The sequence below is a fragment of the Oncorhynchus masou genome, chromosome 22, assembly GCF_036934945.1.
Source record: "Oncorhynchus masou masou isolate Uvic2021 chromosome 22, UVic_Omas_1.1, whole genome shotgun sequence".
NCBI classification, from domain to species: Eukaryota; Metazoa; Chordata; class Actinopteri; order Salmoniformes; family Salmonidae; genus Oncorhynchus; species Oncorhynchus masou.
Window position 1 is genome coordinate 30,846,932 of NC_088233.1, and position 16,301 is coordinate 30,863,232.

The 16,301-nt window shown below is 40.5% G+C and overlaps 1 protein-coding gene and 1 long non-coding RNA gene across 5 annotated transcripts; both read right to left on the reverse strand.

Annotated features, from left to right (window-relative positions):
• Positions 1-749: 749 nt before the first annotated feature.
• Positions 750-3,148, reverse strand: LOC135509314 (uncharacterized). The gene is made up of 2 exons (XR_010450919.1): positions 2,224-3,148; positions 750-1,765 (listed from the first exon to the last, which is right to left on the reverse strand). It is a non-coding gene; the product is annotated as an uncharacterized LOC135509314 (long non-coding RNA).
• Positions 3,149-4,922: 1,774 nt separating this feature from the next.
• LOC135509313 (E3 ubiquitin/ISG15 ligase TRIM25-like) lies at positions 4,923-13,124 on the reverse strand. 4 transcript variants are annotated; one of them, XM_064929857.1, is made up of 9 exons: positions 13,072-13,124; positions 11,480-12,087; positions 11,165-11,254; positions 8,374-8,607; positions 7,240-7,396; positions 6,967-7,002; positions 5,750-5,995; positions 5,590-5,649; positions 4,923-5,502 (listed from the first exon to the last, which is right to left on the reverse strand). In XM_064929857.1, exons 2-9 carry the CDS (start codon positions 12,053-12,055, stop codon positions 4,973-4,975), a joined length of 1,929 nt encoding a protein of 642 aa, XP_064785929.1. In that variant the 5' UTR covers positions 12,056-12,087; positions 13,072-13,124; the 3' UTR covers positions 4,923-4,972. The 4 variants fall into 4 exon arrangements, with proteins under 4 accessions (XP_064785929.1, XP_064785931.1, XP_064785930.1 ...); XM_064929859.1 differs by lacking the exon at positions 13,072-13,124 and having other exon boundaries at positions 4,923-5,132; positions 5,366-5,502; positions 11,480-13,059; XM_064929858.1 differs by lacking the exon at positions 13,072-13,124 and having other exon boundaries at positions 4,923-5,132; positions 5,324-5,502; positions 11,480-13,059.
• Positions 13,125-16,301: the final 3,177 nt, after the last annotated feature.

Genomic DNA, 16,301 nt, shown 5'->3' on the forward strand with positions numbered 1-16,301 from the left:
AGGGTCAAAACCAGGAGGGTGAGAAAAGAGAGCCTGGGAAAAGCAGGAGCTGAGACACAAAACGCTGGTTGACTCAAACAAACAAGATGAACTGGCAACAGACAAACAGAGAACACAGGTATAAATACACAGGGGATAATGGGGAGATGGGAACACCTGGAGGGGGGTGGAGACAATCACAAAGACAGGTGAAACAGATCAGGGTGTGACACCAGAAGTGGCCCAATGCAATCTTTAATAAATGTATACAAAATGGCCCAATTTAGTAAAAAAAATAAACAGTACCCCCTTTTCGTCATATCCAATTGTCTTGTCCCATCGCTGCAACTCCCGTACGGCCTCGGGAGAGGCGAAGGTCGAGAGCCGTGCGTCCTCCAAAACAAAACAAAACCATGCCAAACCACACTGCTTCCTGACAATGCACGTTTAACCCGGAAGCCAGTCATACCAATGTGTCGGAGGTAACACTGTACACCTGGTGATCGTGTCAGCGTGCATGCGCATGGCATGCGCCTGGCCCGCCACAGGAGTCGCTACAGCGCGATGGAACAAGGACATCCCGGCCGGCCAAACCCTCCCCTAACCCGGATGACGCTGGGCCAATTGAGCGTCGCCTCATGGGTCTCCCGGTCGCGGTCAGGAGACAGTGTCTTTGACCGCTGAACAACTCGGAAGGCCCCATCTACAAAGTTTTTCATGCTTATCAATTGCCTTGCGCAAGGTATCAAAATACTACACAAACAAGACTCTTAAAGAATTTAATTTTAATTTTTGATAACAGAAACAATGACAAAATATGGAAAAATGGGCCACATGATGTTGGCCAAGTCTGACTCTCAGCCGAGTCCCCCCACTCTCAGTCGGAATCGTCCCAGATCCACTGTGCTAGCTGTGGCTTGAGACATTGATAAGTCATTGTCTCAACGCAGCCGTATAGTGCTGTGAAAGGATCCAGAATCCCAAATGATTTGGTTGGATCCCATCCTCCTTATAAAATGTGTTTTGTGTCCAAAAGGTATCAAATTTGCCAACAAAAGTTACACCCATTGAGCTGCTATAATCACGTAGCCAGTTGTGAAGAGAAAAAAATCCTGCTAAAGCGTTCAATGCCGCGATTCAGGGGGCACAGAGCCAGATATAATGGGTCTTTCGTTAGTGTTTAGGAGAGAGTCAGTCATCTCTTTAAAATCCAGTTTCAACTTTTCAGAACTGCCCTTTAATAATGTCGTCATTAAAACCCACATGGACTACGATAGAATTGATTTCCATGTAATTTACACAAGCTTCAGGTTAAGACATTGTTTTTGCACCAGGAACGATCACATTTCTTACCATGGAGCTGGCGAGAAGGATGAGGAAATCCACCCTCCCCCACGCTTCTCAGGATTTGGAGAACCCTTTATAGACGGGCGAGAGGCAGGATAACTTGAGCCCGTTGCCTTTGGCAGGCCTCCGACAGATGGAGAAGCCCCGCTTGATCTAGAGCAGGGACGGAAGGTTGCTGATGTCGACTTCGAGTAGCAAACACAGGCACCCCCAGCGACGAAGGTGCAGGAAGATCAGGCTCCAGGACGGCGAAACTATTTGTTGTTTGTATCCTATCCGGGCCTCTTGTTGGGAGTGTAGACTGCTTTGCTGGAGGTTGCTGTCTTCGGCTTCCATGGCTCATGACATGCGACCATCGTTGATGGTCTTGCTCCTCTTGCTGTACTCCTTCGACTCCGCTATCAGATGGGGGAGCTCCGGGCTTTCTCTCTCCAGTTTCCTGTAAAAATTAAACTGTGGTATTAAATAGTTTCAACTGTAAGTGCCCTTGCCCCAATGGTGTGTAAACTAGAATGCTAGCTTCTCTCATTCTTTGTCCAAATTCTTCACTTCTGCTTTTCTGTAATGTTGTAACTACTTAGTTGACAAAAAAAAGTGTTTCTCTTCCCCTTTTTCTAAACTATGTGGGCTGTTTGAATGGTCCCTTTTTGTGTTGAGGGAAAGAAGGTGAGAAAGTTACTCTAGCCTATCTGCAAAAATATGATTCTAATATAATTGGCTTTAAAGTTCCAAACCCTCACTGGTATGAACGGTGTCAGCATTGTTTTTAAATGTTGTATTCTTTGGAACTTAACTTGAATTGTGGGATTTTGAGTACTTTATAGGTAGAGGACATTGTACAGTACAAGGCTATGTCAATAACTCAATTTAGACAAAAATGCAGATAGATCCTTATACTGTAGACTCAAGCTTTCATAGTAGCTCCTCTCCCCTCTTGTCTTGAAGCTAGGTCCAGTAGTAGCTCCTCTCTCTCGTCTTGAAGCTAGGTCCAGTAGTAGCTCCTCTCTCTCGTCTTGAAGCTAGGTCCAGCTCCTCTCTCTCGTCTTGAAGCTAGGTCTAGTAGTAGCTCCTCTCTCTCGTCTTGAAGCTAGGTCCAGTAATAGCTCCTCTCTCTCATCTTGAAGCTAGGTCCAGTAATAGCTCCTCTCTCCTTGTCTTGAAGCTAGGTCCAGTAATAGCTCCTCTCTCTCATCTTGAAGCTAGGTCCAGTAATAAATAGCTCCTCTCTCATCTTGAAGCTAGGTCCAGTAATAAATAGCTCCTCTCTCCTTGTCTTGAAGCTAGGTCCAGTAATAGCTCCTCTCTCTCGTCTTGAAGCTAGGTCCAGTAATAAATAGCTCCTCTCTCTCATCTTGAAGCTAGGTCCAATAATAGCTCCTCTCTCTCATCTTGAAGCTAGGTCCAGTAGTTGCTCCTCTCTCTCGTCTTGAAGCTAGGTCCAGTAATAAATAGCTCCTCTCTCTCATCTTGAAGCTAGGTCCAATAATAGCTCCTCTCTCTCATCTTGAAGCTAGGTCCAGTAGTTGCTCCTCTCTCTCGTCTTGAAGCTAGGTCCAGTAATAAATAGCTCCTCTCTCTCATCTTGAAGCTAGGTCCAATAATAGCTCCTCTCTCTCATCTTGAAGCTAGGTCCAGTAGTTGCTCCTCTCTCTCGTCTTGAAGCTAGGTCCAGTAGTAGCTACTCTCTTTGTCAATAAGCTAGGTCAACTGGCTGCTCCTCTCCCTGTGCTGATGCTGTGTTGACTGGTGGTTTTGGATCATATCAGCATAAAGCTGGTGGGAAACAAGGAAGAAGGTAAAGGTGACCTCTGCCACTGACAGGCACTCACCAGGTTTGTTGTCACTCCTGTTATCTCACACACACACTTTTGCTGAGCCCTGTGGGAGTGACAATCTGCAAGACAAAAAGCAAGACAGACAGAAGTACTTACCTGGACAGTCACACAATGGGATGTTTTGTTGGTAATAATAAATCAGTTTTCCACATTGATTCAACATCATCAGATATATTTACTGTTGTTGAAATGCAGTGGAATCAACATTGATGCAACTAGTTTTTGCCAAGTGGGTATTTACAGAACTAGCTTTGTCATGAGAAGTGCAAGGAGCAATAAAGTTAATATATATGAAATTAAAAAGTAAACAAAAAAAACAGAATAAATTAACAGTTCATTTCTGATGTCATACTGAATATGTGTTTGTATGCGAACAGATTGCGCAGGAGAAGATGGCTGCCGTTTTATGGGCTCTTAACCAACCGTGCTATTTTGTGTTTTTTCACGTTGTTTGTAACTTATTTTGTACATAATGTTGCTGCTACCGTCTCTTATGACCGAAAAGAGCTTCTAGAAATCAGAACAGTGATTACTCACCTTGAACTGGACAAAGAATCTCTCTTTAATGAGTCAGCTCGAGAACAATTTACTCCAGACACCCGAACAGGCCCTCATCCCCATCCTTCGCAGGAGAAAGAGACGGAAAAGATTTTGCAGAAGATCGGGGTGCCTTGTGAGGATCTGCCAACGAGAAGCTAATCTGCCGCTGCCATCGGTACTATTAGCCAACGTACAATCACTGACTAATACATTGGATGAACCAAAAGCACGTATATCCTACCAATGGGACATTCAAATCTGTAATATCTTATGTTTCACCGAGTCATGGCTGAACGACAACATGAATAACATACAGCTGGCGGGTTATACATTGTATCGGCAGGATAGAACAGCAGCCTCTGGTAAGACAAGAGGTGGCGGTCTATATATATTTGTAAACAGCTGGTAAACAATATCTAAGGAAGTCTCTTATCTATGCATAAGTCACTTTATATATAACCTGACCTACCTCGACTAACCGGTGCCCCCTGTACTATTGTTATTTTACTGCTGCTCTTAATTATTTGTTACTCTTATTTCTTAAAACTGCATTTTGTGTTGAGGGCTTGTAAGTAAGAATTTCATAGTAAGGTCTACACATTGTATTCGGCAGACAAAATTTTATTTGATTTTGTGTTGACAGAATCCTGTAACCTACTGTATGTATAAGCCTGATTCCATTGTGGTCCCCTTTCCCTAACATGTTGGTGTTGCAGATCTAAAAGAATGGGATAGGTGATGACTCCATGTGCTTTTCTAATAGGCCAAGTGAAGCATCCTCCATATTGCTTACATCCTTCCAGTCCTGTCAAACTCGTGCACACTGAAGGGGTAGGAGCTAACTGCCAAACTGGAACTAGGCATTGTTCGAGTTTCTCATGGCTTACTATTTTCCTCAACCCACATAGAGGCCAGCATGCATGTGTTTATACAACAAACCCTGGTTCATCAGATTTGCAGTCAGGACATAAACAATCTGTTATGTCAGAGCTGGGGAAAACAGCAGGCATTGTTCGAGTTTCTCATGGCTTACTATTTTCCTCAACCCACATAGAGGCCAGCATGCATGTGTTTATACAACAAACCCTGGTTCATCAGATTTGCAGTCAGGACATAAACAATCTGTTATGTCAGAGCTGGGGAAAACAGCAGCACTCCATCAGCAGAGACATTAAGCATATTTTTCAGAACTTCTCAAGATTATAAAAAAAGAGAACAATGTTATGGATTAAATCCATACTGAGTTTAATATGAAAGCTCCTTTACTTCTATCACTGTGTCAGTATCTTCACAGATGATCCATGACCAACTGTAAACCCAGGATAAAGAGGTTCAGTGAATGTGGTCTGGACTCTGTGGAGGAGAGTCATTGTGTCAGAAACGTTGTAGAAGGACAGAGTTCCTGCCGTGTGGTCCAGGTACACGCCAACTCTGGAGGAGCAGGGGACAGTGATAACAGTTGTAGAGCAATTGTGCATGAAAGTACAGCTAGATGTTGAGCAGTATAAACTCAACGACTGATCATTCCGTCCAAATGCAGCAATTCCATTATATTGGTCTCCTTTCCTGATGATTCCTTTATATGAGACAGCTACATTAACAGAATCCCCACTCCACTCTACCTCCCAGTAGCTGGCTCTAGACAGACCCTCTCTACACAGCACCTGGAAGAAGTAGGTAAATCTGTCTGAATGGTGAAGGTAGGGCTGGGCCTTTCCATTATTTGTCACCTTCCTGTTTCCCTCAGACAGACACAGGCACTCTTGAGCTGAGTTAGGATCCAATGTGAGCGGTAAGGAATCTGAGAAAATATCAAAACAAAGTTGAAAATGCAGACGTAATAGTGTGTGCATGCATGGGTATATGGAATTGTGCGTTTCAAACTCACATTTCAAGAACTCTTCTCTGATCCTGGGTTCGGGGAGTGGAACATCATGAAGATTTGTTGCTATGGATAACAGAGATAATAAAATATAGCTGATCCACTCTGATCATCATGGCCCTGGGCACACTCAACAACAGTTATGTTAAAACGTTTGTGCACTTACCCAGATTGACTAGATAGTGTTGTTTTTCCCGTAGAATCTCATAAAAGGCTGCTTTCACCTTAGAGCCTCCTGAGTGTAGGGCCTCGTACAGCAGTCTCATCTGTTCCTGGCAGGGCCTGGCATCACGGATAGTATTATACATTTCTTTATGAAGCATGCATCTCTGAAGCAGTTCATCTGCTAGAGGCATCACCATGGTTACCCTCTGAATGAGCTCAGACCTTTGCTCATCCACAAACTGGACACCTTCAGTTGGAGAGAGAGCGAGAGAGGGAGCGAGGTAAAGTTATCATGACAATAATATCACCATCTTTCAATCTGCCTTTAGATTTTTATAGTACCAGTCAAAAGTTTGGACATAGGGTTTTTCATTATTTTGATGATTTTCTACATTCTAGAATAATAGAGAAGATATCAAAACTATGAAATAATACACGGAATCATGTAGCAACCAAATAAGTGTTAATACATTTAATATTTCAGATTCTTTAAAGTAGCCACCCTTTGTCTAAGTGACAGTTTTGCACACTTTCTCTCAACCAGCTTCATGAGGTAGTCACCTGGAATGCATTTCAATTAACAGGTGTGCCTTGTTAAAAGTTAATTTGTGGAATTTCTTTCCTTAATGTATTTGAGGCAATCAGTAGTGTTGTGACAAGGTAGGGGTGGTATACAGAAGATAGCCCTATTTGGTAAAAGACCAAGTCCGGATTATGGCAAGAACAACTCAAATAAGCAAAGTGAAATGATAGTCTACCATTAATTTAAGACATGAAGGTCAGTCAATGTGGAACATTTCAAGAACTTTGAAAGGTTCTTCAAGTGCAGTCGCAAAAACCATCAAGTTCTATGATGGAATTGGCCCTCATGAGGACCACCACAGGAAAGGAAGACCCAGAGTTACCTCTGATGCAGAGGATAAGTTCATTAGCGTTAACTGCACCTTAGATTGCAGCCCAAATAAATGCTTCACAGAGTTCAAGTAACAGAATCATCTCAACATCAACTGTTAAGAGGAGACCACATGAACCAGGCCTTCAAGGTCGAATTGCTGCAAAGAAACCACTACTAGTAAAAAATAAAGAAAAACCCTTGAATGAGTAGGTGTCCAAACATTTGAATGGTACTGTATATGAATTGATAAATCATCATTATCATAAAGGTGACCTAAAATCTAATATAATTTAATATTGAGTTGGCCCCAAAAGCAACATTACCATATTCCTCTGTACTTATGGTCGCTGGCATCAGCACTAGAATGGTATGAAAGAGTGCCAACGAGAGAGATATTTCATGAAACATGTCATGTTAAAGATGGAATATAGAAAGTTAAAACATTGTTCTCACATTTACTGTTCAAAATCAAATTACATGATCATACCATATGATTTACTCTCTTGCCAGATAAAGCAACATAATCTTTATGTACAAACATTTCCAAATAATAAGATATAACGCTGTACTTTTGCTGTTTTTGTGTGAAGTCCTACCTTTCCCAGGTATCTTGGCCATTTCCTCCTTGAATATAACCTCCAGTCGCTGTTTAAGTGCAGATATTGATTTCTTTAAATCCTCAAATGAGATTTGGTTGACAGTGATGCTGGGTAAGGCCTCAGATCCAGGAGGGACACAGACAGACTGGAAACTCTACAGACACATCAGAAAACAAGAAAAAGATTATCAACGTGGGCAAGACAAAAGAGCTGATCGTGGACTACAGGAAACGGAGGGCCAAACGCCCCCATTCACATCAACAGGGCTGTAGTGGAACGGATTGAGAGCTACAAGTTCCTCGGTGTCCACATCGCTATGGACCTATCACGGTCCAAACAGACCAACACAGTCGAGAAGAGTGGACGATAACATCTCTTCCCCCTCAGGAGGCTGAAAAGATTTTGCATGGGCCCTCAGATCCTCAAAAAGGTCTACAGCTGTACCACTGAGATTATCGACTGGCTCATCACCACTTGGTATGGCAACTGCTTGGCTTTCGACCGCAAGGCGCTACAGAGAGTAGTACGTACGGCCCATTACATCACTGGGACCGAACTTCCTGCCATCCAGGAACTCTATACCAGGCAGTGTCAGAGGAAGGCTTTAAAAATTGTCAGACTCCAGCCACCCGAGTTATAGCCTATTCTCTCTGCTACCACATGGCAAACTTACTGGAACCCAAAAGCTCCTGAAAAGCTTCTACCCCCAAGCCATAATACTGCTAAAAACACTCTACCCACCCACTCACACACTTATCACATAAGCTGCTGCCACTGTATATCTATCCTGTTGCCTTGTCACTTTACCCCAAACTATATGTTCATATTTACCTCAATTTCCTCGTACCCCTGCGCATAGACTCAGTACTGGTACCCCCTGTACGGTATATAGCCAAGCTATCATTGCTCATTATGTATTTATTTCTCATGTTACTATTTTTATTTCTATTAACATTTTTTACATTTAAATTCTGCATTGTTGAGAAGGGCTCATAAGTAAGCATTTTACTGTTAGTCTACACCTAGTTGTTTACGAAGCATGTGCCAATTAACATTTGATCAAGGAGAAAGACATTGACTACACTTCAGTAGTGACACCTGCTACAATGGACAGAGAGTCAGTGATGCCACCTGGAGGAAATGGATGTGATCCTCTGTGTGTGAGAGTTGCTCCCACTCAGCCTCTCTCCTCTTCAGCTCAGCTACATCCTGCTCCAGTTGCTTCAGGAGTCCTTCAGCCCGACTCACTTCAGCCTTCTCCTGGGCTCTGATCAGCTCCTTCATCTCAGAGCGCGTTTTGTCAATAGAGTGGACCAGCTCAGTAAGGATCCTCTCACTTTCCTCAACTGCTGTCTGTGCAGAGCACTGTTAGGACAAACAGAGAGGAGGGGTTACATTTTAATAGGGCTAGGCCCCTTTTTTCTCCATTTCCTCCTGAAGCCCAAAGAAACTGCCTGTTGCTCAGGCCCTGAAGCCAGGATATGCATATAATTGGTACCATTGTAAAGAAAATACTTTGAAGTTTGTAGAAATGTTAAAATAATGTAGGAGAATATAACAATAGATATGGTAGGAGAAAATTCTAAGAAAAACCAACCAGAATTTATTTTTTTAGAGATCCTCCTCTTAAAATGGCAAGTATAAGGTCATATTGAAAATGAGCTCCCTAGGTGCAATTCCTATGGCTTCCACAGGGTGTCAGCAGTCTATGTTCAAGGTTTCAGGCTTGTAACTTCAAAACGAATAAGAAATATCAGTTTTAGTACAGGGACACAGTCTTGGTAATTCGTGTTTGCGCGCCATGAAGACAGGGCGCATCTGCTAAAATCGGTTTCCTATTGAATATACTTCTTTCCGTAAGAAATATTATAGTTTGATTTACATTTTAGGGTATCTGGGGAGAAGATAGAACATTATTTTTACTTGTTGAAACAAAGTTTAGGGATAGATTTTAGGATTCCTTTCTCTGCATGTTGAACGAGTGGATTACTCAAATCGATGGCACAAACTAAACTGACTTTTTGGGATTTAATAACCTGTTAAGGCTCGGGACAATACTGCCCCCTTTGGATGAATTGCATGCCCATAGTAAACTGAAAAAAAATCTGTCCAAAATTGCTAATATATGCATATAATAATTATTATTGAATAGAAAACACTCTAAAGCTTCTAAAACTGTTTGAATTATGTCTGTATGTATAGCAGAACTCACAGGGCAGCCAATCTCCCAAACTAGTTTTCACATCAGGAAAGTTGGGCCAACTTTGACGTCATCGCCCCCACCCTTCCCAACCAGCTATGGATCTGGGATCAGTTTATGTCTTCCGCGAGATGTCTTCTATCAGTAGAGCGTTTAATTGTGCAAATCCCGTGAGCTTTGACCCTTTGGCAGGCAAAATACTGGGTGTCGCGAGAAAATAGATACGCGTTCTGGCGCGAATTGTACAGTCATTCCTCCGTTCCAGATTGTCTGAGAGGAGTTGCTTTTGTCCGGTTGAATCGCCAATTGTTTTGTACGTTAATAACATCCTAAAGCTTGATTCTGCACTTAGTTTGACCAGTTTAGTCGACATATAATATGTAATTTTGAAGTTTTGATGCGCAACCCCTCGGGACCAGAAGTCATTTTGGATGCATTTCAGCTGGAACTTGTCGCATTTACTAATACAAAGACACACGACTTGAAACCAAATGCTGTTTTGGGTAAGTATGACTCCTTCCACTACATTCTGATCGAAGACCATCAAAGGTAAGGGAATATTTATGTTGTAATTTTGTGTTTCTGTTGACTCCAACATAGCGGAGAAATATTGCTTATGTCTGAGCGCCGTCTCAGATTATTGAATAGTAAACGATTTCTGTAACGTTAAAAAGAAATGTGACAAAGCGATTGCATTAAGAAGCAGTGTATCTTTCTAACTATATGTAGAACATGTATATTTAGTCAAAGTTTATGATGTGTATTGCTGTTATCTGGCATTATCTGGCGGAGTTATGTATAATTTCTCCTGACATTTTTTAGCATTTTCTGAAAATGGCGTCAATGTAAACGGAGATTTATGGATATAAATTGCATATTATTGAAAAAAACAAATGTACTGTGTAACATGTCCTATTACTGACATCTGATGAAGATTTTCAAAAGGTTAGTGAATTATTTTTCTTTTAATCCTGCGTTTGTGATTGCATCTTTTGTTCGACAAAAGCTACATATCGTCTGTGTCTTTGTGGTGGTTTGACATACATATGTGCTATGTTTTCGCCGTAAAACATTTTAGAAATCTGACTCGCTGGGTAGATGAACAAGGTGTTTATCTTTCATTTGAGCTATTGGACTTGTTAATGTGTGGAGGTTAAATATTTCTAAGAATATTTTTGCATTCTGTGCACCACTTTTTGAGTTGAGGGGGTGGGGGGTGGGTGCCCTTGGGGAACGTGTAGCGTGAACACGATAAAGAAGGATTTTATCTAACAAAACGACACTACATGTTATTGGATGACAAATCAGAGAAAGATTTTCAAAAAGTAAGTGAATATTTAATCGTTATTTGTGAATGTATGAAACCTGTGCCAGTGGAAAAATATTTTGATGTGGGGTGCCGTCCTCAAACAATCACATGGTATATTTTCGCTGAAATAGCTACTGTAAATCAGACAATGCAGTTAGATTAACAAGAATCTTAGCTTTCAGCTGCTATAAGACACTTGTATGTACTTAAATGTTGAATATCCATAATTTTTATGATTATTTATTTGAATTGCGCCCCCTCCAGTTTCACCGGAAGTTATCCCACTAGCGGGATGCCTAGCCATATAAATTAACCAGTCTATTTACTCAGTTCCCCCTAGTTATACTGCACTTCAGTTTAGGAATAGTAAGTCACCTTATAGAGTACTATCTGTTAAGTGGAAAAAAACTCACCTTGAGTGACTTCACAGCCTGTCTCACCTCCTGTATCTTCACCTCTCTCTCCTGAATTCTCTGCCTGGCCTGGTTCTCACTTAACTGTTTCTGTACAGAAACAAATGTCATAGAATGAAAGCTTAAATATCATGATGTTAATTTATATTGGCTGTGTCTTTCTAAAAGCATAAATTTGTCACATTAGTACCATCATATAGACGTGTTAGTAACATCATACAGACATAATGACTCTCACATTAAATTATTCTCTGATTAATTGCATTTTCAGATATACTGTGTCCTGGATGAGATGTTTAGAGTTGTTGCCCTTACCAGCCTCTCAATCCTTTCTACTGCTGGGGAAACGATATCATGGCCTTTGTGTTTCTCTATCTCACACTGATAACAGATACACTGCTGGTCCGTACGGCAGTAAACCTCCAGCAGCTTGTCATGATGAGAGCAGATCTTCTCTTGTAGTTGTGTGGAGGCTTTGACCAGCTTGTGTTTTTTAAATGCAGGAGATTCATAGTGATGCTGGAGGTGAGCCTCACAGTAAGAGGCTAAACACACCAGACAGGACTTTACGGCTTTTAATTTTTTCAGAGTACAGACGTCACACTCAACATCTCCAGGTCCACCAAAACAGAGAGCTGGAGGAGCAGCTTGGATTCCTGTCTTCTTCAGATTCTCCACAAACTCAGTTAGTAGAGGGTTTCTGTTCAGAACAGGTCTTGGGGTAAAGGTCTGCCTGCACTGGGGACAGCTGTACACACCTTTTAGATCGTCCTGATCCCAGCAGCCTTTAATACAGTCCATACAGTAGTTGTGTCCACAGGGAATAGCGACTGGATCCTTCAGTAGATCCAGACAGATCGAACAACTGATCAGGTCCGTGGCCTCTGCCATGTTGATACACACACTGACCAAGTAGCAGAGTTCTGTAAGTAAAGCATTGGTGGTTGTGACTGGGAAGGAAACACTGTATTCTGTAAGAGGTGTGGTGTTGAGCAAAGATCAGGCAGTTGTTGCAGACTCAAGGGCATATCTACAAAGTTAAGTAAGTTCCTTTATTTCTTAAAAACGAAAGAACACTCATGACTAATGACTATTTGGTCACAAGAAAAATAACTTTCAAAAAGTCTTCATAAGCACTATAAATGCTTCACAGTCAAACAAAGGCTGATATGATATTGCCACTATTTAATAATAATTCATTTTTCAATTAAAATGTTTCACTTCTATTTAGACAGGTGGGTAATTGACGAATGTGTTTCCTACAATTATGACCTGCCATTGGCTGTGAGTAGATCACCCCAGTTTTACCAGAAATGCCAACTTTTGCTGCATGAAATACAGCTGCTTCTTCTGACATTATTGTAAAAAAAAAAAAAAGGTATTTATTTAAACTTTATTTAACTAGGCAAGTCAGTTAAGAACAAATTCTTATTTACAATGACGACCTACCAAAAGGCAAAAGGCCTCCTGGGGTAAAAATAATATAACTGCAGCAAACTGAAAAGACAAGTGACCCAGGGATGCTTTAGGGACCTTTAACAGAATGTGACTGGCAGAACGGTTGTTGTATGTGGAGGATGAGGGCTGCAGTAGATATCTCAGATAGGGGTGAGTGAGGCCTAAGAGGGTTTTATAAATAAGCATCAACCAGTGGTTCTTGCGACAGGTATACAGACATTCTTCTTACCAAACCACATGACCTTTGTTTTGGAGGTGTTCAGAACAAGGCTAAGGGCAGAGAAAGCTTGTTGGACACTAAGAAAGTCTACACAATTCCAGTAACCATCCGGTTCCCCTCAGACAGATACAGGTGCTCATTGACTGTGTTGGGTTCCAAGGTCCACTGGCAAGAATCCCCGGTGACAGATGTATCAGGTAGTTCCGGGATTATAATGTGTTTTACTTACACTTTCAAACCTCCGCTCTGGTCTTGGGCTCAGGAGTGGCATCCATGATGTCACTATAGAGAGACAACCAACTCTTTAGTTTAAATCAACATAATCTCCGATAAGATTACAGCGTTTTAGGAAAACTTCTATTACAAAAGGAAACGCTACCACATCTACATGGAGACTCAACCTCTTCAACTAAAACAATTATTATATCTTTACCAAAGTCATGAGGTGAGGCAGCTTGGAGTTGTCTTCTTCATTTACCCCAGAGCAGATCTATGCCCTGTTCAGTTCTAGGCCTATTGGTTTACACTCCCATAGGCACCAACATCTCACTTCCTCTTCAGTCTCTGCTACTACTTACTTAGTAAGTGACTCATGAAAGATAGCAAGCCCATAAAATGTGCATTACTGCCACCAACTGGATATTATAAAAACCCACAGCAATCAACAGGCAAGAAAGGAAAGTAGAATTTATAATCAACACCTAGCCCCTACACTTTAGGCATTTCTATACATCTGAAACAATTGGAAAGGTGGAAGACATATGGTGAAAATTCCATCCAACCAAATTTTACATAATTCTCCCAAAATGTGCACTTGCACACTTCTCAACATGCATTGGATTGTAAGCATTGGCTGGAGAGTTTCCACCATTGTTAAATCCATGAGCGGGGTGTGCAACTTCACAGATCAAGACGTAATCTTAGAAGGCATGATGCCCAATTACCTATCAAATTCTTTCATACGGGAGGGTCTAGGGGTATTTTGAATTCAGCAGCGCCCACAGCTTTCAACACATTTCCAAAGCAACTTTTAATTCCATATTCTGAACATTTTACTGACTGAAATACACTCAATATCGCTCCCCCAGTCTCTCCCTTATGACAGTGCAGACTAGAAGGTCATGTTTCACCCATGATGATTAAGGGTAGGATTTGGGGAGGGTAACCTCATGCTTGTTCTGCCAGACATAACAGCATTCAGACCAACAGTCTGTTCTTCTCCATCTGATTCATATCATTCCAAAGGGCTCAGACCTCAAACAACACTACATAACTCCACTCTGCTGATTTACTGGTATGTCCAGATGTGGTCACCACAGAAAATTAGAAGGACTACTGGTTAGATAGGAAACGGAAACCAATTGTTACTGACCTTATTAATGTGCTGGTTGACAACATGCCTAGTAAAGTTTGCTTAACTATATATATTTATCTGTCGTGACTACAACACAAAGCATATTGAAACATGGTGACAGCAGTACTCAATGGAACCTGGATCTCATCGATTAAAATAAAGAATAGATCCCAGGCGTCGTTTTGGAAAAGTCATCACGCTAAACGTCAACGTTAGATTTTATCATAGAGTCACGATAGCCAGCTAACTGGCTATTGGATACAAGCAGATTCATGAGTAGCTAACGTTCCATTCTACAAATAAATCGTCATGGAAAATGCACTGAAACTAACCGGGAAAAATATACTTTGATGATTGTAATTTAGCACTCACCTGGAAAAGATGGATAGAGGAATTAAATTTGTACATGGGAGAAAAACCTGATGACTACAAAGTGGAGCTACTGTATAATCGCATTGGGGAAAAGGCAGATATTTATGAGACCCTCTTTTTTTATTGTTTTAACGTATTATGAACACAACAAATACAAAAAACAGAAATATACTAACAAGAGTACATAAACCTAACAGACAGGGGTATTACATATCAAAATACATTTTCAATTTGTTAAATCTTTTTATGGTGCGTATTGCCTTTTTGTTTTTACATTTACTGATCATTTCAAAATAGAATTTAAATATTATCTTAAATAATGTGAAGAGGGGTTTGCTCTCTGCCCACTTCATTTTATGGACAAAGAATCTTCCATGAAAGATAAACAAATTAACAATGAAAGTTAAATCAGTGTCCATATCATTTGGTTCAAAATAAAACATAATATCAGAGACTTTCAAATTAACATTGATAGCTGTTTCTTTTAAAATAAAATCTTCTAACTCACACCAAAATCTTCTGACATAAGAGCAGTCCCCAAATAAATTGTCAAGAGTCTGCGTCACAATCACAAAATACACATTTGTTATCAATAGCTATTTTAAATCTGTGTATAATAAAGGTCTTTACAGGGTAGATTCTATGAATGAGTTTGTATGATACTTATCTCGCCTTATTAGATACAATATTTACCAGACAACAATGCAACTTTGTTCCAGTTCACTTAGGGCTGAATTCTAGGTCTGCATTCCAGTACATTTTAGCAGAGGGAATAGTAACATATTGACATAGTTTCCTTATATACATGTTATTACATTTATAGTTTAAAATGTCAATTCCTTCTCATTGTTTTGAGGCTACAAAATCCTCAACAGTTGCACTTGGAGTATTGTTATATTCTCCTAAAAGAAGAATAGCACCTTTAGGGACAGCTCTAACAACAATTTGATACTCCCCGGGAGTGAATGTAACATTGTGTGTTCTAATAAATTCTGGATAATCATATAGTTGTCCATTATTCAATAATTGTTTAACCCAAATAATGTTGTTGTCAAACCAGTTCTGGAAAAACAAAGACTTGTTTTTGTATTTTATGTCTTTATTATTCCAGATTCTATACCCATAAGGGGAAAATTGTGTTTGTACATGAGGTTCCAAGTAAGAAGTACTTGTTTATGAAAGTTTGCAAGCTTAATAGGGATTTTACCCATATCAAAGTTGCATTTGAGTAAGGATTCTAGACCACCAATTTGTTGGAATATTAAATTAGGGATGGTATTCCAAATGCAATCCTTATTTCTTAAATAGTTTTGTATCCATTTAATCTTAAATATTAGAGGTTTTACAATCCAGAGCATTCAACCCTCCCTCACCTTGGGTGCTACATATTACCACTTTTCTTAAATAATGAGGTTTATTCCTCCTTATGAAGTTAAATCATTTAGTACCAACCGTTTGAGGTACTGACAGAGGAACATCCAAGGCAAGGGAGGTATAAACTCATCTGGACAGACCTTCAGATTGTGATAAAAGTACACGTCCAGATAAAGACAGATCTCTTAATAACCAGGAGTTAAATCTCTTTCCAATTTTCTCTACAATAGGAGAGAAATTTAAGTTGGCCCTTTCTCTCTGATCTTTGCTAACTGTAATACCAAGATATGTGATCTCATCTTTTACAGGGATATTACATACTGAGTTTAAGTCACATCTTTTCAACACAAATAATTCAC